This window comes from Tupaia chinensis, unplaced genomic scaffold, assembly GCF_000334495.1.
Source record: "Tupaia chinensis unplaced genomic scaffold, TupChi_1.0 Scaffold000182_1, whole genome shotgun sequence".
In the NCBI taxonomy this organism is placed as follows: Eukaryota; Metazoa; Chordata; class Mammalia; order Scandentia; family Tupaiidae; genus Tupaia; species Tupaia belangeri.
Window position 1 is genome coordinate 6,744,845 of NW_006159657.1, and position 22,314 is coordinate 6,767,158.

Sequence of the window (22,314 nt, forward strand, 5' to 3'; positions counted from 1 at the left end):
AGGAGAATGGAGGAGAAGGGATTGCGGTGTGACCATCCCCCCTGGGGGGTGATTTCTCGCTTTCTGTCTCTATGTCTCTCTCTGTCTGTCTGGCGAGCGCATGCGCCCTACAGTGAAAATCTCTCCAAAAAAAAAAAAAGAAATGCTTGTCTGGAACCAGTGGGAGCCTCCTAAGGCAGCTGGGGGCGGGGCGAGGTGGCGGCACTGTGGTGATGCACATGGGCCTGTGTGGGAAAGGTCTGGGTCATGGCTGGGTCCCCGGGGCACACTGGGTGCACACATGCACGCGTGATCCAGGCTAGCTGAACTAGGGCTAGACTGTGCATTGTGGACTCTGTTGAGGTTGTCTGTCTGTCTGTCTGTTTTTCTCTCTCTCCCTCAGAAAGAGGGAAAGAAATGTTAAAAACGAAACAGTGAAACACTAGTGAGTGCAGGATTCCTTGGGGTAGGCAGTGCTTCCTCTGAGGTCTGAAGCAGAGCTGTTCTTGCTGTCGTTGATTCAGTGTCGGCCCCCTGCACAGCGACCTGGAATATACCGTGACCTCGCAGAAGGAGGGCTATGTTTTGACTGCGGTGGAAGGAACCATAGGAGACTTTAAGGCTTATGCTTTGGCAGGCGTAAGCTTTGAGGTAACACTATGTTTTTTAAAGGCGATTTTCTGATATATAATGAATGTGGGATACACTGCCTCAAAAGTGTACACTTTGATAGTTTCAGCATCTAAATACACCCAAAATAACACCACCGTGTTCAAGATTGTGAGCCAGTTCTTCACCCCAGGTGTCCTGCCCCCGGGGAAGGAGCACGGCCACTCCCCACCCCTTCCTGCTGTCTGATCTGCTTTCTGTCACTCTTGAGTTTGTATGCATTTTCTAGTTTTTCTATAAGGGGAATCATGCAGGAAGTACTTTTTTCTTCTTTAACCTGACTTCTTTCACTCAGCATGATTTGGAGAGCTAGTAACTTCAGCTTGTTTGCCTACCTTTTGGGAAGTGATCTAAGCATCCATCCTCACTTACTCTGTGTTGAGAGACACAGAACATTTCTGTGTTTGAACTGCTCCTTTGTGGGAAGAAGCGTGCTGTCCATGTACCAAGTAGGTCTGGAGATGCTTGAGTATAAATGTTCATAAACTACATGCCAAAGAGAAAGAAGGACAGATTACATCACTTAACAGTTTAAAATTCTGTATTGCTGAATACGTTTGAAATGAAATGAAAAGGTATCTAGACTGGGCGGAAATGTTTGTATCAGAAACAGTAATTCTACTTTACAAGAAATTCCTAAAATCAATAAGAAAGATAATGCAAGAGAAAAACAGAACAAGGCTGTGGAGAGGCAGTTCGCGGGGGAGGTGCAGGTGACAAATAAACACAGAAGAGGTGCTCAGCCTCCATAGTGACTGAGGAAATTTCAAGGAAGGTACTGTGGAGGCACTGGTTTTGGCAGGCGAGATTTACAATAATTAAGATCTTATTTTGGGGGCTAGCAGGTGGCATGGTGGTTAAGCTTCCGTACTCCCACATGGCTGACCATGGTTCAACTCCTGACCTGGCAGCTTGCTTTTTCACTTTCTCTCTCTCTCTCCAGTGAGCACACATGCTCTATAGCAAATTAAAATAATAATAATAATAAATAAAATTTAAAAAATTCTTTTAGAAAAAAGACAATATGTTGGTGAGCAAGTTTCTCATGTATGGGACTGGAAGTGATTACAGCTTTGGAATGCAGGTTGGTCATTCCTTTCTGCACAGGAGGTGCACATCCCCAACTGCTGTGCTCCTAGGAATTGGTTCTTCAGACAAACGTATGCGTACACAGAGGGCTCTCTGTCTGGGACGTTCAGATCCTCTCTCTTCTCCACCACAAAGGCAGGTGGCTGGCCCGCCTGCTGTGGTTCGCCACCCCTGCTCTAGAAAGCGATGCAGGGGCGAAGGAATAGTGAGCGGGCAGTGCTCTGTGTGTAGTCTGCCATTTTGCCTTTTTTTGGAGAGGTTTTTGCTATACGGTGCGTGCGCTTGCCAAAAAGACAGAGAGAGACAAAGACAGTAAGTGAGAAATCACCCCCCAGGGGGGATGGCCATACCACAATCCCTTCTCCTCCATTCTCCTCTGAGGATCTTGGGCACACATACACATGCACCCAGTGTGAATTTAAGCCACTTGATCTGGGACTTGAACCGTCTACATGGGAGACTACAGGGGAGTCCAGTAACATAGCCATTACGCCAACCGCTGGTCCCGATTTTGCCTTTTTTAAAGAAGCCTGGGGAGGCCATCCCAACAGGGTCTGTTTGCTGTGTTCCTGCTCCCAGCCTCAGCCTGCCAGGATCATAGATGAGGCATGTACCTACCTGGTGTGCACAGGGAGGTCTTGGGACACAAACCCAGGGCCTTCCTATGTGCCCCAGCATAGTGAAGCATTACATTACTGCTGAGCCACCGTGGCTGGCCCGTTTCGCCATTTTTATTTCACCTGCTTCACCCCTTCCTCCCAGCAAACTTGCCAGTCTGTCAGCAGTGTTCAGTGTTCATAACATCTGTGTGGGAATGGACTAGAGTTCTGGAAACTATTAATGTTAGTTACTCTCAGGGAGGAAGAATAGATCCCCACCCCCACCTCCACGAGTTACAGTAAAAGAGAAAAAAAAACAACAACAACCCTTAATAATGAGCTCTCACATCGTCATGGTTAATCTGATTTTGACCTTGCTCTGCTCTTACTTTCCCATTGCCAGATAAAAGCTGAAGATGACCAGCCCCTCCCTGGGGTCCTCTTGTCCCTCAGTGGTGGTGTGTTTCGCTCCAACCTCTTGACTCAGGACAACGGCATTCTGACATTCTCAAACCTGGTAACGTGTTCTTCTGCAGCTTACTGCCTGCCTGTTGTCCCCAAGAGAGCTGAGACATGGCTTGCGTGACTTCTTTGTAGCTTGACGATGTGAGGACAGAAAACTGTCGTGGAGTGGTTTCAGTTTCTTCGGGGACCACATCTAATTAGAGTATTGTGCTCTTCTGAGAACTTAATGCTGCTGATTCGTATTTCCTTCCATGCACACTTCTTGTTTTCTGGTCCCCACTTGTCACTAAGACAGTCTAATTAATTACCCTGGCCACAGCAGTGCCCCTCTTCGGTGTCTTGCTGTCATACCATGGGGCCCATGCTTTATGACGCCAGTCTTGTTCGCGCTTAGCTTGTGCAGCTTCTGCAAGGCACGCTCCATGTGCCGGGCAGAGAGCACCAGTTTTCCATTCGGGCTGTGCTTGGGGGGTGTGGGGGGTTCAGGAAGTGCAGGCAGAGTGGTTGACCTGTCAGTTAGGGAAGGGGTGACTGTGTTGAGGGGCTGTCACAGGTGGGAGTGGGAGTGTCCAGAAGGTCACACCGTGCCTAACTTGCTGTGTCCTACCAGGCAGGTTACTTTACCGCTCTGAGTTCAGTTTCTTCATTCAGAAAAGGTATACCTGACTTCTCCCTCGGAGTCATTGTACACACGTTGGTAGTGACAGCTGCCATTAGAGCTGTAATTGCCATTACATGACCCTAATTATTTATTGGAGAGGATTATCATTGCTGTCTGGGAAGCCCGGCGCTCCCTTGGCATAATTCGGGTTGCTCATGACATGAGTCCCCTTCCCTTTTATGCTGTACCTGCACGCGGCAGCCGAGGCTCACCCTGTAGTCATCTCTCGACAGAGCCCTGGCCAGTATTACTTCAAACCCATGATGAAGGAATTCCGGTTTGAGCCATCCTCACAGATGATCGAGGTGCAGGAGGGACAGAACCTGAAGATCACTATTACCGGGTACCGAACGGCCTACAGGTATGCGCTGGCCACCAGACTCTCGGGCTGGGCCTCGGGCTGGGCCTGTGGAGCACATTCAGGCTTCTGTTATCTAGAGACCCTTCCCAGTCTTCATGTTGATATTACTTGGGAGGTAAAGGAGACAAGATCCGAGGGCCAGACAGTTTTGACTGTCGCCCTCTTATTTTTGAAATTGGTCCATGATAGCTTCTTTAGTTGCTAAATTTTATTTGTTTTAAGTTTTAAGCTGAATTAAATTATAACAGGAAGAAATGCATTCACTGGAGTAAAACTTCCAAATGTTGAAAAGAGTTTACAGTATAGTTTCCCTCTTGTCCTTTTCTCCCAGCCACCAGTATTTCCAGATTTTTTTTTAACACTTCAGAGACAGTTTATGTAAGTACTAGCTGTAGATAGATAACTAGGTAGATAGATAGGTATCCACATGTATGAGGGGTCTTTAAGAACTTCATGGAGAGTGCTTATTATAAAAAGGCCGTGGACTCGGCCTCTGTGGCGTGGCCTCAGCACACTGAACTGCCATGCTGGAAGCCACATGACTGGCCATGGGTTTGGAACTCCAGCACAGTTGACCTGAAGCATGCTGGGTGCACGTGAATGCCCGAGATCCTGGCGCTCTAGAGCATTGGGGTGGGGGATCATAGTGTGACCAGACCCTGTGGGGCCACTTCTCTGTGTCTGTCTCTGTCTCACATGTGTATGTGCTCTATCATGCAGAAAATAAACTTAAAAAAAAAAAACTATGCATGCATTTAAAAATGTTTCTATACCAACTTGTACTTTAATTTTATTTTTTTCATGAACTTGTCAAAGCCCCCCCCCATATACACAGACACACATGTAAGCATAATGTTTTTACACATATATTTAAAGATAAAGACTAATTAGAAAGAATAAGGTTAGGAAAATGGTATCTAAGCATGTAGAAGGGAAGAGGTAGCGAGATTTTTTCATGTTATTGAAAGCTTCAATTTCTTAAAAGAATTATTTTATCTTTATTTATTTTATTTTAATTTGACCAGAGAGGAATATATATATATATATATTGGGAGTCCAGCACCCTTAACCACCACATCACCTGCTGGCCCCTGAATGCTTCATTATTAAAATAAAGCTTAGCCTCTTTTAATTACAATTTTCTGGCACATCCCTCAAAATGCATGAGAAGAGAAATTGATGACAGTATCTCCCTCTGGCAGGAAGACTTGAGGGGAGGTGGGCCAGCCTCAGCTGAGCAGTATGGTTGCTGGGCACAGCTCTCCGCTGGGCTGGTTGTGCCATGATTGTGAGTCAATGCAGACCGCCTGACTTGGGGTCCTCCCAGTGCTTCAGAAAACCACGAGAATATCATGTTCCGTTTCCCCTCTTGTCGCACTAGTTGCTATGGGACGGTGTCTTCTCTAAACGGAGAGCCAGAGCAGGGTGTTGCTGTGGAGGCGATGGGGCAGAATGACTGCAGCATCTATGGGGAAGATACCGTGACGGACGAAGAGGGGAAGTTCAGGCTACGTGGACTGCTGGTGAGACTTTGGACGTGTTTATTAGTAGATTTTTTCAGGCTGTGTTCAGAGGTCTCTCATGGTAGGAGTTAAGGAGGCAAGAGGGCTGGGGGTGGAACTCCAGACCTCACCCAATCCCTATCTTAACCGCCATGGTTCTCCTTTTATCTTGCCAACAGATTGGGTGGGGTTCTGTGGCAAAATAAAACCATGGGCATGGTGCCACTTTCGCCAAGCCCTGTGTTGTTAAGGCTTATGCCAGTGCTCTCCATCCAGTACCTGTGGGGCCAGAAGTCAGTGCGAATGGCTGAAGAGGCGGGTGCCCAACAGGGAGTGGCAAGGCCTGTGGAGAGGGTGTGACCAGTGTAAGGGACGTCGGTTACGCTGATCCTGCTCATTGAAGCCATGAAGGATGACAAGCTCAGTGTGGTTGGGCCATTTGAATTTTGAAAAGAAGTCAGATATTGAGATTTCTTTTCTTTTCTTTTTTTTTTAAAGAGATTTTTGCTATAGGATGCATGCACTCACTGGAGAGGCAGAGAGAGAGAGAGAGAGAAAGTGAGAAATCATCCCCCAGGGGGGATGGCCATGCTGCAGTCCCTTCTCCTCCATCCTCCTCTTGGGATCTTGGGCCTGCATGCACATGTACCTGGTGTTTTAAGCAACTGGGTCCAGTACTTGAACCACTGTTGACTACATGGGAGTCCAGCAACGTAACCATTATGCCATCTGCTGGTCCCAAGATGGAGATTTCTTTTCTTTTCTTTTCTTTTTGAGAGGTTTTTTGCTATAGGGCGTGTGCGCTTGCCAGAAAGAGAAAGAAAGTGAGAAATCTCTCCCTTGGGGGGATGGCCATGCCGCAGTCCCTTCTCTTCCATTCTCCTCTTGGGATCTCGGGCATGCACACACAGGTGCCCGACATGATTTTAAGCCACCGGGTCTGGGACTCAAACTATAGTCGACTACTACATGGGAGTCCAGCAAAGTAGCCATTATGCCAATTTCTGGTCCCAACGTTGAGATTTCTATGTGAAAACTCCTGACATCTGCAGAGTTGGGTACACATCGACTGTGGGGCTCCCTGTCCCCTGCCTGCCCACCTCGCCCCTCCTGTGACATGTGCTCCTCACACTCCTCACTCCGATGGTCCCTTTGCCATCTGCACGCGTGTGCACACAGTTTACAGTTGATGCTCCCGTCCAGCTGTCCCTGCCCTGTGGGAGGGCCCAGCACGCTGACACCAGGAAGCACGCTGACACCACCCCTGTAACACATGGTTCTGAGGCTTAGGGGAAGGCCTGGTTTCCTTCCCTGTGGTGTTGGTTCTAGAGGACAGACAGGCAGTGTGGTGCCCCTGTGGCCAGGTGCAGGAGAGGGATGGGCCAGGAAACAGGTGCAGGGACAGTTGACATCTGTCCTGGTTGTGCAGACGCCCCCTGCTCTGGGCTGCTAGGGTTTAAGTTCTGCCTTGGTCATTTCTTAGCTGTGTAAGTTCAGGCAAGATTTTGTCCTTTCTGTGTCTGTTTGATCATCTGTAAGATGAACATTAGAGTCCTGTCTACCTCATAGGATGGCTGGAAGTATTAAATGACTTAATCCAGGTAAAACACATGGTTGGGTATTTGGCACCTTGGCTCAGCAAATGTTTAAAAAGTAAAAACAAACCAAACCTTCCCCCTGCGGGTCCTCCCCAAGCTGCAGCCGACTGCTATTGTTTGCTTTTGTTTGCAGCTGTTCTCATTTTAAGAACAGGAGCAGGAGAAGGGCCTGGGACGGGAGCCATGGGTCAGTCTTAGCTGGGGCCTCCCCTCCTCGAGGATGAGCCCTTTGCCCCTCCCAGTGCCCTGCTGGCCCGGACGTGTTTCCTGAACTCCTTGGCTTAGCACGTTTTAGAGAACTGAACCCAATTGCGATAGATTCTCGGCTGCGATAGATTTCCAATTTAATTGACGCTCCTCCTAATAGGCATTCATGGACCAGCGCAAACTTTCGGCATACAGCCTGGCACGCGGAACCTTCTGTGTGTGTCTGAGGGGACGGGCATTCTTTGGTGCGTTTCATGGAGGGTGTTGGATTTGAGTTTGCCATTGTCCCAGAGGACAGCAAGCCAGAGATCCCTTGTTGGGTTCCTAAGGAATTCAACCCCAGTTAGGGTCCATTTGGTCACTTGGCCTTGCCTTGGGACAGTTTGCTCGGCAAGGCATCTTGCGGGAGAAGGTACACCACACTGGGTGTTGCTGCTTAAGGAAGAAGGTGTGTCCTGAACCCCAGGGGGCCATGGGCGGGGCGGGGCGGATGGGCGGGGAACGGGGGACAGTGCCTGCTCTTGCCAGCTTCAGTGGTGCTGTCTCCTTTTCTTCAGACAAGTTACTCGGGTCTTCTCCGCTTTGTGGTACAAATAGCTGTTCTGAGCCAAATCCAGTGCTGCGTGTCCTAACTGAGTGGATTAACATGCCTATTAGGTGTCATAAATTTGAGCAGTAGAATGAAGAGCATAAGGAAAATTGAAAAAATAAGGAGAAACTCCAAGTCCCACTTTGCAGAAGTAATATCCATCATGAATATTGGGGAATGTCATTCCAGGTATCACTTTACACACAGATACGGAGAGGGAGTGGGGTGGACAGCGAGGAAGGAATCATTTGGCAGGACAGAGCATGTTATGCTTGTAATTTTGAAATTAGAGACCAAATTTAGTTTTCCTTGGGTAGAAGAAAATGAAGCTGAATCAGGAGGGAAAGAATTGCATAACTGCACGTGTTCTGTCACCACGGGTGCTTTATAAAGAAACTCTTTTTTAAAAAAAATTTGCTAGCAGGCATGTGCACTCACCAGTGAGAAAGAGATCGAGACAGAAAAAGAGACAGGAGAAGAGGGAGAAAACTACCCCCAGTGGCGTGTGGTCATGTCAAAGCTCCTTCATCTTGATTTCTCCACCTTTTTGGGGTTTGGGGCATGCACACACATGTGCCCAGCGTGTGTTTTTAAGCTGCAGGAGCCAGGATTCAAACCAGGTTTGGCCACATGGGATCTGGCTCTCTTAATCACCAGGCCACACAGCTAGCTTTAGAGGAACTCTTAAGGTTAACAGGCCGCAGATTGGGAACGGAGGGGACAGAGGGCTCCTGTTGTGACCACGTGCAGTCACACTACACTGAGCTCAGGTGTGACGAAACAAGCCCCTTTGTGGAGAAGTGACTCCCGGCTTTGTTTGCAGCCGGGCTGTGTGTACCACGTTCAGCTGAAAGCGGAAGGCAACGACCACATCGAGCGGGCGCTCCCGCCCCACCGGGTCATTGAGGTAAGGCGTTAGACTCTGCGTCTCTGGCTGACGGTGTCCCGGATCCAGAGTTCTCCAATGCTCCTTGGCCGTCTGCCTTTCATCCGTAGTGGGGGAACTTTAAGCCTTGATTAAAGGTCCTCTGAGAATAGTATCATCTTCACAAGCCACATCGTGTGTGGGGTTTTCACCGAGCAGTGCTGCTGTCACACATCCAGCACAGGAGGGGGGGCTGCTGTGTCCTCACCCCCACTCCTGCAAGCTCTGAGGATTCTTCTGCAAGTTAAGACTCTTTTTTCCTATTATTATTCATACATTAAATTGCTATACATCATTTAGATTGTGAAGAGACTTTACCCAGCATGATACACACCTCAGTCCAGCCTAGTTGAGACCACCATATACATCCTCATCACCTGATAATAAACCTTATCCGTGTCTTACCTCTCCATTTCTCCCCTAAATTTCCTATGCTCTTCCCTCCCACACTCTCTATCCACTTTGTCTCTAGTGCCCATTGCAATTTTTAATACTTTTATGCTCTCCAGTCTTACATTACCTACCATAGAGTGAGGACAGTTGGTATATGTTAAGTGGAAACATACAATGTCTCTCTTTCATAGCCTGACTTGCTTCACTCAGCAACAAATCTTCCATATTTGTTTACTGTCTATCAAATTCCAGGGCCTTGTTGTTTTTTTATGGCTGAATAGTAAGCAGAAGGAGCATTTCAGATCAAGGGACAGTAATAAAGAGAACATGGGCTTACCTGGCAGCTGGGCCATCCAGTTTTCTTAGATCAAAATGCCCTTTCTCTGTCCATTTGGTGGAGAGGGGGTCTCCAGATATTCAGGATCATGACTTAGCTAAATCGATTCCTGAAGAGGCAGCCCTCCAGTCCCAGAAGGAAAGCTTTCCTCTCACGAATACCTCTCATTGGCTGGAGCAGCAGGCTTGGGCGGGCAGGAGGGAGCTTGGTGGCTTTCCTGAGGTGGTTTCACTAGCCATGAAGATTGTAAGGGGTCTGATGGAGGTGGTGAGCCACCTAGGATGCTGGCCCAGGAAGTAGGTCTTTTCCACATCTCTGTGGCACCTGGTACTTAAGTGGCTGGGACAGCTGCATCACTCACCAATGAGCTTTAGTTTTTTTTGTTGTTGTTGTTGTTGTTTTGTTTTTTTTTTTAATTACTTTATTTATTTATTTTAATTTGACCAGTGAGAGACAGAGAGAGAGAGAGAGAGAGAGAGAGAGAGAGCTAGAGCGAGAGAGAGAGCAAGCAAGCAAGCCACCAGGTCTGGGACTCAAACCACAGTCAGCTATGTGGGAGTCCAGTGCCCTTAACCACCATGCCACCTGCCAGCCCCATTTAGTTTTATATTTCCTTGTGGTAACACAGGCCAGGGTTGCAGCAGTAATGTGGACTGTGACTGGGTAGGCATGAAAGGGAAGGGGTCCTCTGGGATCTCAAACCAGCAGCACAGACCCCGCCCAGAGGGGACAGCTGTGATTCTGGGCCTGTTAGTGGCTGCCAGGCAGGGACATCATCTTTCTTTCTTTTCAAGAAAAGCTGGAACATTTGACTTTGTATGTGAAACATCTTGCTTTCCAAAATATTGGCAAGTTAGGAAAACTGAGAAATAATACTCATCAAACAAAATACGTCTGTGTCTGCTGTCCAATTATGACTGTGGACATAGGTATGTCAGTGCAAACTTTGCTCTCAACATAGGAAGTGGGGTTTGCTGAAACAGCCCCCAGGCCCTCAGGCAGGCAACACGGAAGTTCTTCTCCAGCTCTCTTAATACCAGCATTCCTGTCTCTCTCTAGGTTGGGAATAATGACGTCGATGATGTAAATATCATAGTTTTCCGGCAGATTAATCAATTTGACTTAAGTGGAAACGTGATCACTTCCTCTGAGTACCTTCCTACGCTATGGGTAAGACCGCGCTTCAAGGATGGGAATGTGTGTTCCTTTTGGCCTTGAGATGGTGGGAGCAGGATGCATGGGACCGTCTCACTCTGGCTTTAGTGCACTACAGTTGGAGGGGCTCCGAGGTGCTGCCTCAGTTGCTGAGGGTCCTGGCAGTCTGGGCTCCCTCCTGGCCCTCTTAGTTGCTCACCCTGCCACCTTGGCTAATCCCTTCATTTCCTTGTGCCTCGGTATCTTCAGTGACCTCTTATGGTCTCTCCTGGTTCTAACAAAATCTTCATGTCTGGATTATCAAGAAATGTTTGTAAAATGTTCTGCGAGCCTTTGCAAGATGTTGATGAATTGCTGTAGGGATGTACAGTGAGGCACTTGCATTTTTTCCCTTTCAATCGAAAGCTAGATAAAATTAAGCTTAGTGAGGAAGCTTATTGAAAAGTCTCTCTCATAGAAGAAATAAATAAATGAATCTTTTAAAAAGAGTTGCAAATGCCGAATTGGCCCCTAGCACTTGGAGCTTTTTAGAAAAGGTTCATTTATTTATTTCTATCATAAGAAAGAAAGAGGGAGACAGTCACCTCAATAGAGTCCTCATGCCACAATCCACCTCTAACGTCAACCAGCGCAGCCCACGAGCACAGGGGTATACAGGGAAGTTTCAAGATGTGAACCTAGGACCCTCCCTTGTGGGTTCCGCATCTTGGCACATTGCATTATCACTGTGCCCCCTGCAGCTGGCCCAAGGTACTTGTAATTTTATGTACAGCTAATAAGTACCTGCTCAGGTGAGGATGTATGCTCAGGTTTTGCCTCTCCTCTTAACTACGCCTCGGCCCAGGGCTTCCAAGCATGCTAGCCTTTGGGGAGCAGGCAAGGAATATCAGAGCTGGTAGGGTGTGAGACAAACTGGAGAGCCCAGGCCTCATCACAAAAGGCGGCAGGAGCAGAGGGAGGGGACAGCGCCCCTCCTCAGTTCCATCTGATTGTTGCTGTGTGAATTCTGGTAACCAAGAGGGTTTCTGGAAAAGCTGGAAATTAGAATGATTTGAAATCACCTGGCTTTTAAATATAACTAGTGAGTTCAGATTGACGTAAGACATTGTACAGAAGAATGCATGTGCAGTCTTGGACGGGGTCCATTCTGTGGCTTTTGCTTTAGAAAACCTCCTCTGACATGTGCGTCATCTAGACACTTGTCAGCATGGGTCCCAGGGAGGTGGCCTCTGCATTCCGCTGTGGGGGTGCAGGCGGGGCCTCAAAACCTTCAGCATCAGCCAGGCCTGGACCTTCACCTCCCTTGTGTCCTATTGCATGTGGTGGTGAGAACAGGTAGCAACCCGGAAGGGAAGGCCAGGAAAAAAGCATTAAGCACTTCTGGGAGCAGCCTGGAGAATCGAGTATAAAATGAAATGTGTTTGCAGTTGAACAAACACTTGAGGAATTAAGGTTATATCATGTCACCGGGCAGCCAGGCCGTCATGGCTTTGGCCGTTTGGGTCTCCGTCAGGATAATCGTGATTCCCATTTTGTGGTCAGGATTGGCGATGACTTGTCAGTGCCTGCTGCAGGCCCCACACGTTAGAGATAGTCAAAATGTCTGAAGCAGTTTTTTTTAAATGTTACCATTATAATAACTACTATTGCTGTTTTGAGTGATAACAGAGGTAGTCAGAATCTATTTTAAAATCTTACATTTCAATGCATGGCATGAAACTGGAGTCTCAGATGATTGAGGGATGCATTATGTATGGCCTGCCAGGGGAGGACGGTTTCTGTTTCCAATATCCATGTTTCCAAAGACCCCCTTCCCCCAAGAGATAAGCTCTCCCGAGGATGTCTGAAATGAAATGTTTATCGTGTTTCAGTTTCAAAAGCACATCCTGTCTTGTTTTTGCTCTCCAGGTAAAGCTTTACAAAAGCGAGAACCTCGACAATCCGATCCAGACGGTGTCTCTCGGCCAGTCTCTCTTCTTCCACTTCCCGCCCCTGCTCAGAGACGGCGAGGTAATGTGGTGGCAGTCAGCTCCTGCCTTTGTTTCCGTAACTCTGCTTTTTAGCTTAAGGAGACACAGCCTCGTTGTCTCCCTACAGAACGCTCTGCAGACACGTGCTCTCCGAGTCAGAGGTGGCTGGGCTTTGTTGGGGTTACTCTTTCTTTATTAACTGTTTTCCCATTCATGGCAGGGGATATTGGAAAAAAGAAAATAGTCACACATAATCCCACCTTCCAGAAGCAGTCACTGTGAATGTGCTGATTGGTATCCTTTGGGTCTTTTTTTTTTTTTTTGAGAGATTTTCACTGTAGGGCGCGTGCACTCGCCAGACAGACAGAGAGAGACATAGAGACAGAAAGCGAGAAATCACCCCCCAGGGGGGGTGGTCACGCCGCAATCCCTTCTCCTCCATTCTCCTCTTGGGATCCTGGGCATGCATGCACATGTGCCCGGCGTGAGTTTTAAGCCACCGGGTCCGGGACACGAACCGCGGTCGACTACGTGGGAGTCCAGCGACATAGCCATTACGCTAACTGCTGGTTCCCTCCTTTGGGTCTTTTTTTGATTCGCATGTGCATATGTGTGTATGAATACAAGTACACACGTTTATTTATTTTAATCATTTGAAACTGGGACTACCCTGTACTTTGTTTTGCAACCTGTGTTTTTTTCCAAAGTCTGTTCCCCATGAAATCTTTGATAATGGACTTTTGCATGGTAGTCCCTAATGTAGGAAATACCGGAATTTATCGAACCAAGGCCCTAGTGTTGGCATCTTCTACTCTTCCACAAAGTGTGTCACATTACTCTCTCCTGGCCTGCATGGTTTCTGCTGAGAAACCCACTGACGATGATGGGGTTCCCGTGTTTGACAATTTAATCATAACATGTCACTTGTAGATCACTTTAGTCCTACCACTTTAGTGTTCTTGGACTTCATGGATCTGGGTGTCCATTTCTCCAGAATAGGAAAGTTTTCAACCATTATTTGGACAGCATTATGCAATGTTTATTATTATTATTATTCCTTTTAAAATAATTATATATTTAATTTTATTTATCACTATTATTTAATATGCTTCAGGGCACATGCACTCATCAGAGACAGAGAGAGTGGGGGGACGTGAGAAAGCAGAGAGCTAGCCACCAGGTCCAAGACTACTCAAACCATGGCCAACCACGTGGGAATCCAGTGCTTTAACCATCATGCCACCTGCTGACCCCTGAAGGTTTTATTATTAATAGTAGTTAGAAGCAATTATTGTAGATGGCATCCTAGGAACAAACTCTACAGAGTTCGTTTCTTTTCTGGTGGTCCTGGCCCTAAGGGTGTCAGGTGTGAACCTCTGATATGACATTCCCTCTCCTGGCTCCGTCCCTCTGCCATAGGGTTGTAAAATACTGAATCTGGTTGCCATGGAATTTGGGGGTTCCCGTTCCATGTTTTTTCAGATGGATATTACCCTTTAATATAGTCACTTTCTTTTTTTTTTCTTAACAGATTTTTGCCATAGGGCTGGAGAAATAGAGAGATGGAGAGACAAAAAGCAAGAAATTACCCCCCAGGGGTGATGGCCATGTTGCAATCTATTCTTCTCTTGGGATTTTGGGCACGCACACATTCATATGTTTTAGCTGCTGGGTCTGGGGCTTGAACTGTGGTTGACTATGTGGGAGTCCAGTGACATCACCATTACACCATCTGCTGGTTCTTGTTATAGTCACTTTTCACAGCAGGGTAGAAATATCTTGGGTTTTAGGATCAGATTCACCTGGGTTTAGAGCCTGCTGATCTCCCTGACCCTGAGTGTCCCCTGAGAGACTCTAAACCTTTCCAGGCTTTACGCTTGTTGTCTGTAATAATGATCATGATTGTGGCAGTAGTTGAGAGCGGAACAGGCCTGGGCCTGATGCGGTGTGTGCAGTGCCTGCACTGGGCTGGGGCTCCACACTCAGAACTGTGACTGTCACTGGTGTCTTTCCAGAAATACTGTACTTTTATTTATTTGTCTTTAAGCTTTTTTGCCATAGGGCACTTGCACTTTCTGGAGAGAAACAGAAGAGAGACAGTAAGAGGGACACTGAGAAATTACCCCCTAGGGGGATGGCCATGCCGCAATCCCTTCTTCATTCTCTTCCTGGGATTTTGGGCATGCACACACTTGTGCCAGATGTGGTTTTCAGGCTGCCAGGTCCAGGACTTGAACTGTGGTTGACCATGTGGGGGTCCAGTGCCATAACCACTATACCACCTGCTGGCTCCGAGATGCTGTGTTCTTAGAACTTGCCAGCTTATAAGCCACTCAAGTACCGTCCCTGAGAAGCCCACCTCATCTTGAGTTGAAACAGCCTTCCTCTGTCTGACCATGAGCCTCCCTCGTCAGAATCGCCTCCTGGGAACTCTGCGTTTTGGAAGGCAGGTCCTTAAGGGGCCATAATGGTTGAGTTGAGCTGATTATGCTCACCCGGGAAGTGCTGCAGGCCCCGCAGCCTCACCAGAGGACACAGTCTCAGGGACATTAAGGATACTGGCTGTCATGATGGAGCAGTTGCTGAGGTTCCCACTCTGGAAGGAGCAGACTTGGCAGAGATATAGAGAATGAGGGTTTCTTTGAAAACGGAGTCTTCACGTCACATGCCGTCAGGTCTTGCTTTGCTCAAACCATGTGTTACAAAAACGACTTTTCTCCTGTGCACAGAACTATGTCGTGCTCCTGGACTCCACGCTGCCCAGATCCCAGTACGACTACGTCTTGCCTCAGGTGTCTTTCACTGCGGTGGGCTACCACAAGCACATCACCTTGATCTTTAACCCCACGGTATGTAAGGGGGAGAGTTAAAACTACAGCGCAAGGAAGAGAAGCCACCCCATGGTACTCCAGGTGGCAGGTTGGAAGCCAGATGTTTAGGGTTCTTGGCAGTGGGCCACTTCCTGTTCTGTTGGGGTGCTGGAAAAGTCATGACACATTTTTGCATAGAAAAATACATCGTGACTTTTCTGACAACCCAACAGATTTTGGATTCCAGATGTTCACAAATGTGTTTCAGAGCATGAATGCCTGCTATTTCCTTTGAGGAGAAAACTGGTACCTGGAATTGTTTTGGTCAGTGGCTCAGGCATGACTTTGGGAAGGAGGGATCCCCCCCATGATCAGTTAGGGGTGCTGTGTTCTTCCACCAGGAGGCACAGATACCTGCCCTGCTCGTGTCCAGACCAGCTGCCAATTTGCAGGAACTGTATAGGACTCAGGGCCATGTAAATCACATCACAGGGATGCAGGACCACAGCAAACTCCATTTATTTGACAAATACAAAAAACACACTGATGGACAGGGTGCCTGTAGATTAAAAAAAAACTTATTCAATTTATCAGCAACATGTGGCTCTTAATGGTCCTATATCCAACGACTGTAAAGGGCAGTAGAACAAAAAAACACGCTTGTGTCATTCATATTCGTAAGCTAATTCTTTGTATCAGTGATTCTCAAAGTTCAGGAGGATTGTGTAAGAGTTATGTAAGGATTCAACAGACACATGGCAACAGTCATTATTCCAGGACCCAGGGCTCAACCTCAAGACTGCTGATTCTGAACTTGGTAGGGGTGGAAAGTGGCACCCAGGAATCTACATTAACCATCAAAAATTGGCCCACGGAACCAGCAGTTGGTGTAATGGTTATGTTGCTGGACTCCCGTGTAGTCGACCGCAGTTCGAGTCACAGACCCGGTGGCTTAAACTAACCACCGGGCATGTGTGCGTGCGTGACCAAGATCCGGAGAAGAGAATGGAAGAGAAGGGATTGTGATGTGGCCATCGCCCCTGGGAGTGTGATTTCTTGCTTTCTGTCTCTGTCTTGGTCTGTCTGTCTGTCAAGCGCATGCGCACTGTAGCAAAAATCTCTCTCAAAAAAAAAATCGGCCTTCATAGCAGCTGCATTGGTCATTGTAAGCCTTTTCAAGTGGGAAGAGTAAGAATTTTATTTTTTAAGAAGATGCTAAATGTCAAACAATGTATATAGCTTTTTTTTTATAGCTATGTAGTACTCCTTTGTGGATGTACCATTTGTCTTAGTCTGCTTAGGCTGCTATAACAAAATACGTTAGACTGGACAACTTATAAACAACAAAGCTTTCTTTCTTTTAGTTTTGCTGTTGGATGTTTGTACTCACTGGAGAGAGAGTGGGGGAGAGTGACAAATCATCCCCTGGGTGGTTGGCCATGCTGCAATTCCATCTCTTCCATTTCCCTCTTGGGATTTTGGGCTTGCATGTACATGTATGTGGTGTGTTCTTCAAGCCGTTAGGTCTGGGACTTGGCCATCAGCTACGTGGGATCCACTGCCTTAACCTCTGTACCAGCTGCTGGCTGAAATATTTATTTCTATAGTTCTAGAGGCTGGGTAGTCCCAAGATCAATGTGCCAGTCAGCAAATTTGGTGTCTGGTGAGGGCTCGCTCTGCTTCGCAGATGGATGGCACCTTCCAGCTGTGTCCTCGCATGTTGGCAGGGGGAGACAAGCCTGTTCAGGCTCTTCTGTAAGGGCACTGATCCCATTCGTGAAGCTCTGCCCTCATGACCTAATCACTCCCACAGGAGGTGTCCCAAAATAACACCTCTTAACGGTTTCACATTGGGGATTGGGGTTCACCATACGGATCTCGGAGTGGGGGAACACAAACATTGTCACGCCGTAATGTGTTTCGTTAGTCCCTGGCTGATGGCATTTGAGTTGTTTCTAGTTTTCTGCTTTTACAAATAGTCCTTTAATGGATTGTCTTATGCATGATTTGAATGTTAGTCAGTCTGTCTTCGGAATAGAGCCCTAGAAGAGGAGCTGCCGGATCAGAAGGTAAATAAATGCATGGTGTTGCTGCTTCCCCTCCATGGGGTTGCACTGTTTTGTATTCCCACCAGCAATGTCTAGGTGCTTCTTCTCCAGCAGGGAATGCTGTCAGATTAAAAAAAATTTATAGTCTAATAGATGAGAAGTGGTATCTTGGTGCAGTTTTAATTTGCATTTCTCTTATCTTTTCCTTTGGTTAAAGAGCCATTTGTATTTCCTTTTCTGTGAACTCTCTTTTTACTTCTGTAACCCATTTTTCTGAGTGATTTTTGGTCTTTTTCATCTGTTGTAGAAGCTCCTAGTGTATTAGGGGTAGTAATGCTTTGTCTGTAATGTATGTTGAGTAGACTTTTCCAGTTTATCATTTATGCTTTCACTTTGCTTATGTAAAAACTCATTCTGTTTTTATGTTTAACGTGTTGATCCTTTCCATACTGCTTCTGGATTTTACGTCCTAGTTAGAAGACTTTTCCCCACTTTAGGTTTTTCGAGAGATTATGTTTCATCTGGTACTCATATGTTTTTCATACACACACACACACACACACAGGTTTCATATTATATATTTACATATATAGGTTTCATATATGTGTGTGTATATACAAATATATATATATATATATATATATATATATATATATATAATATAATATAATATATTTTATACTCACACACACACACATATGTAAAAATTTACCAGAGAGCATGTGTGCTCACTGGAGAGAGACAGAGAAAGTAAGAAAGCAACCCTCCCCCAACCATGGGGAATGGTCATGTTAAAATCGCATTTTAGCATGTCTCTCCCTCATTTTGGGATTTTGGGCTCGCACACAGATTTTCCCAGGGTGTTTTTCAGGCTGCCGGGTCCAGGACTTTTAACTATGTGTGCTGCCATATGGGATCTAAATGTCTTAACCACCACATGACACTGATTTCATATTTTTATATTCAAATCCATTCTGTCCATGTAGTTTTCCTGGCAGAGGGTATGAAGAATGGTTTCCACTTTATCTTTCCCACATGCTGTCCGGCTTACCACTTAGGGCTGTTCAGACACTATCCTGTAAGGGGTTGTGGTAGGAACCATCGTCCCAAGTGTAGAGAAGGTCAGGGCCCCGGGAGACCCGAGCGGCCGGTCACTGGCAGCAGAGCCAGGGCTGGAACAGCTCTTCTGCTGATTCCCGGGTGTGCCAAGGAGTGGCTTGTGCTCAGTGAACTGGTGGGTATGATCTTACCCAAAGCAGAGTTTTTCTGATGACCCCAGGAGGAAGGACTTATTTGTTCTCCACACTGGAGGCTCAGTTAGAAAGTGCCAGAGTCATGCATGTAGGGAACCTGTTTGCATGGAGACACATTACGACCCCAGGGAGAGTGAGAGAGGGTATCTCTGAAGGCCGTTGATGGCTACAGGGCCCCTCAGGCAGGAGACTCATCCTGATCCAGGGACATATGTGGGACATAGTGACCTGCTTAGTGGTGGCCGAGCAGCCCAGCCACATAGTTGCTGCCCAGAGTTTAGAGGGCAAGTCTGTCACTTTCGAGAATGTGATAAGTGGCACCTGCCAGTGGAGGAATGTGAGCTGGTAACCAAGTGAGAGTGAAGAGCTACCCTCTGCTCACGGATTCTCACCACAGACCTGCAGGTGGCAGCATGGTTGCTCCTTTTTTCACAGAAGCCCAGAGAGATTAGGCCACTTACCTCAGGTTCCTCAGCAGAGCCAGGACTCCAAGCACGCGGTTTCCACTTCTTTCCAACCTTCCATGTGATGAGCGCCTCAGTGTCACATGCACGGGAGACTCATGTACCTGGTTTGCTCCTTCGTCACTGTGACTACCCAGAGCCCCGCTGGCTGACTCTCTGTGTTTTGTGCCCTGCTGAGCACTTCATGGATCTCATTTCATTGAATTTTCACCTCTCCCTGCGGTCGGTGCTGTTTGTATTATCTTCATTTTATGAAGTGAATAAACTGAGTCTTAAAGCAGTTGCCTGAGGTCACCTAATAAGACCTGGGCATTGAACATTGACCGATCATCCTCAAAGCTTAGTCTCATAATCAAGCTACTATTTCCCACTGAACCAAACTTTGGATTGAGAGTTTATGTCAATGGAAAATAGGTTGTGATCCAAGACACGCCAAAAAATACACGAGTAGTTAGTTGGAGATGGAACTGTCCTGTCCCAGCTGTCTCAGGCATAGTGGTCCCCAATGCTGCCAGTCTGCGTAAGAGTCCCTCTCATGAGAATGGGCTAGTTCCCGTGAGAGCTGGTGGTTCTAAAAGATACTTTACTATGTAGCCTGGCAGTTCTCAGATGTCTTGATCTCAGGACACCTTTACACTCTTAAAAATTGTAGATAGTAAAGAGCTTCATTTATATGGATTACATCTATCCGTATTAGAAATTAAAGCTGAGACCGTGCGGTAGCTCCAGGGTGTTGGAGACCCAGACCCTTTCTGTCTTGCTTCTCTGTTCTAGCACACTGGTCTTTAAAACTGGACACTGCCCAAATGCTGCCCAGCCAGCAAGGAGAGAGGCCGATTTTCTCTCTGTTAGAGTACAGCCTGGCTGTTGAGCCTGTTGCTGCGTTCATACACCAGGGTTGGAAAGGGGAGGCTGGGAAATGTGGTCTGTATTCTGACTGGCCCAGATAAAAGGGGTTCTTTCATTTTTTTATTTTTAATTTTTTTAGAGAGGTTTTTGCTATAGGGTGTGTGCGCTCGCCAGAAAGACAGACAGAGAGACAGAAAGTGAGAAATCGTCCCCCAAGAGGGATGGCCACACCATAATCCCTTCTCCTCCATTCTCCTCCTGGGATCTTGGACATGCACACACACACACCTGGCGTGAGTTTAAGCCACTGGGTCTGGGACTCAAACCGTGGTTGACTACATGGGAGTCCAGCGTCATAGCCATTACGTCAACTGCTAGTCCCCAAAGGTTGGGATTCTTTTGGAAGAAAGGGAGAATGGCCACTGGGATGAGTAGCAGTCTCTACTTTGTTTTATCACTCGGGAATAACCTCTGGGACCAGCTTGTTCATTGCTATGTGCCCTTGGCCTCGAATAGCAGGTTCTTCATACACCCTTGGAGGACGAAGTCCCTCTGTGTAGCTGGGACTCAACTGCAAGGATACCTCTCAATCTCAGTGTGGATAGTGAACCTCCAGAGGATGACAAATATGTTATTGGTATCACTTTTTCCTTGAGTTTCAGAGAGTTTGGATAGCAGAGTTTTATGTGAAAATTTATCTGAATTGCTTCATTTTCTTCCTTGTGAAGGAAGAATTCAGATTGTGAGGGATCTCTGGGTAGCTATTATTGTTTATCTAATTAAATCAATCAGTTGATTTTAAGGCAGAGTCCTGTGTGGTAGCCCTCCTGCCCAAGCCTCCCTGAATCCTAGGATTACAGGCACATGCCACTGCACCCAGCCTTGAGGTTGGACTGAGAGTCGAATCTGAGATCCCCTTGTGGCTCCAGTTTGTAGAGCACAGTGTCTTTACAGTGCATGCCACTGAGGCTGAGCCCTTTGGGCCGCCCATTGGAAGACTGGGTGGGTCACGGCTGTGTAGCAGAGGAGGGAGAAATGTGAGAACTCAGGGAGGACTAACGGTGCCCGTGGTGTCTGCAGAGGAAGCTGCCTGAGCAAGACATCGCGCAAGGATCGTACATCGCCCTGCCACTGACCTTGCTTGTTCTGCTGGCCGGATACAACCACGACAAGGTAGGAAGTCCAGAAACCACAAGAGAAAGCAGATGTGTCAGGGCAAGCGACATACAGCTGTAGGAGTGACAGCAGAACCCTAGCCAGTGTTAGAGTTAGAAGAATTTAGGTTGGAAGGGTCCATAAAGGCCTCAAGTTCGTTTCCTATGCCCACTTCAAGGTCATAAACCTCCTAATCCTGAGTCTGGAATACTTCCAGGGATATCTTGCTTCCAGAGAAAGGCCAGCCATCTGTGGCTGCCCTCTATTGAAAAGGCCTGCTTTAATTGAACCCACATGGTGGGTGCTGACTGTCTGAGAAGGGGTGTTATGTGAGAGTCCACTGTCCATCTGGGCAGAAGTCTTCTCCTGGTGTCTCTCTCACACTCTCTCTCTTTCCAGCTCATTCCCTTGCTGTTGCAGTTGACAAGTCGACTGCAAGGAGTCCGAGCCCTTGGCCAAGCAGCCTCTGACAATAGCGGCCCTGAAGATGCGAAGAGACAAGCCAAGAAACAGAAGACAAGGCGGACGTGAGGAGGAACAGTGGGCAGTCAAGTTTCATCAGGACAGGCCACAGCCTGGGGCCCACCACCCACCCATGGGATAAAAGCATGCAGTGACTAACTCCCCCATGTTCCCTTGTTGGCATGGTGGCCTGTACCATCCTTCCTCTTCCAGTGGCCCCTTGGTGCAATGCAATGAATGGACCCTCCTGTCATTCTGCTGAACACAATTTATTTTCTGAGTTGAAGATAATTTATTATTATTATTTTTGTCAAAGAAGTATTTAAGCTGTGCTGGTGGTGTGAGAATATAATTCTTAATCTTCAGCATCCATTTGTAAGAAGAGTTCCAGTGCACATGGTGTTCGATTCCATAGTGAAGTACCTTTGGGATCTGTCCTTTCCCTTCACTCCCCCTTGTCCCTGAGATCCCAGCTGGAAACAGGGGCAACCTGTATCCACTACTAGGAGGATTTATAGGAGGTAAAAATCAATAAAACTGCCCATTCATTTGTGTTGTAGCTCATCTCACGTACTTCTTGGGTGACACTGGCAATGCTGGGGACACACTTCGAGGTGCGCACAGAGCAGGGAGGAGTCCTGAGGGAAGCAGGCCTGCGGGATAAACGCCAGACTCCCACGGTCCCTGTGCTTGAAGTTTGGTCCTATGTGAGGGTGGGACTTTCAGAAGTGCGGCCTGCAGGGTGGTGCTGGCTCACCCGGGCAGGCTTCACCT

General features: G+C 47.3%; 1 protein-coding gene across 1 annotated transcript in view; it reads left to right on the plus strand.

The window, feature by feature from the left end:
• LOC102483196 (nodal modulator 1) overlaps positions 1-22,099 on the plus strand; it is a 67,639-nt gene extending 45,540 nt beyond the window's left edge. The window contains exons 22-31 of the mRNA XM_006146569.3: positions 504-630; positions 2,740-2,853; positions 3,696-3,823; positions 5,205-5,346; positions 8,543-8,626; positions 10,434-10,544; positions 12,438-12,539; positions 15,229-15,348; positions 21,004-21,096; positions 21,478-22,099. Of these exons, the coding sequence (XP_006146631.1) occupies positions 504-630; positions 2,740-2,853; positions 3,696-3,823; positions 5,205-5,346; positions 8,543-8,626; positions 10,434-10,544; positions 12,438-12,539; positions 15,229-15,348; positions 21,004-21,096; positions 21,478-21,609 (1,153 nt within the window). The 3' untranslated portion in view covers positions 21,610-22,099. The remainder of the gene's footprint in view (positions 1-503; positions 631-2,739; positions 2,854-3,695; positions 3,824-5,204; positions 5,347-8,542; positions 8,627-10,433; positions 10,545-12,437; positions 12,540-15,228; positions 15,349-21,003; positions 21,097-21,477) is intronic.
• Positions 22,100-22,314: the final 215 nt, after the last annotated feature.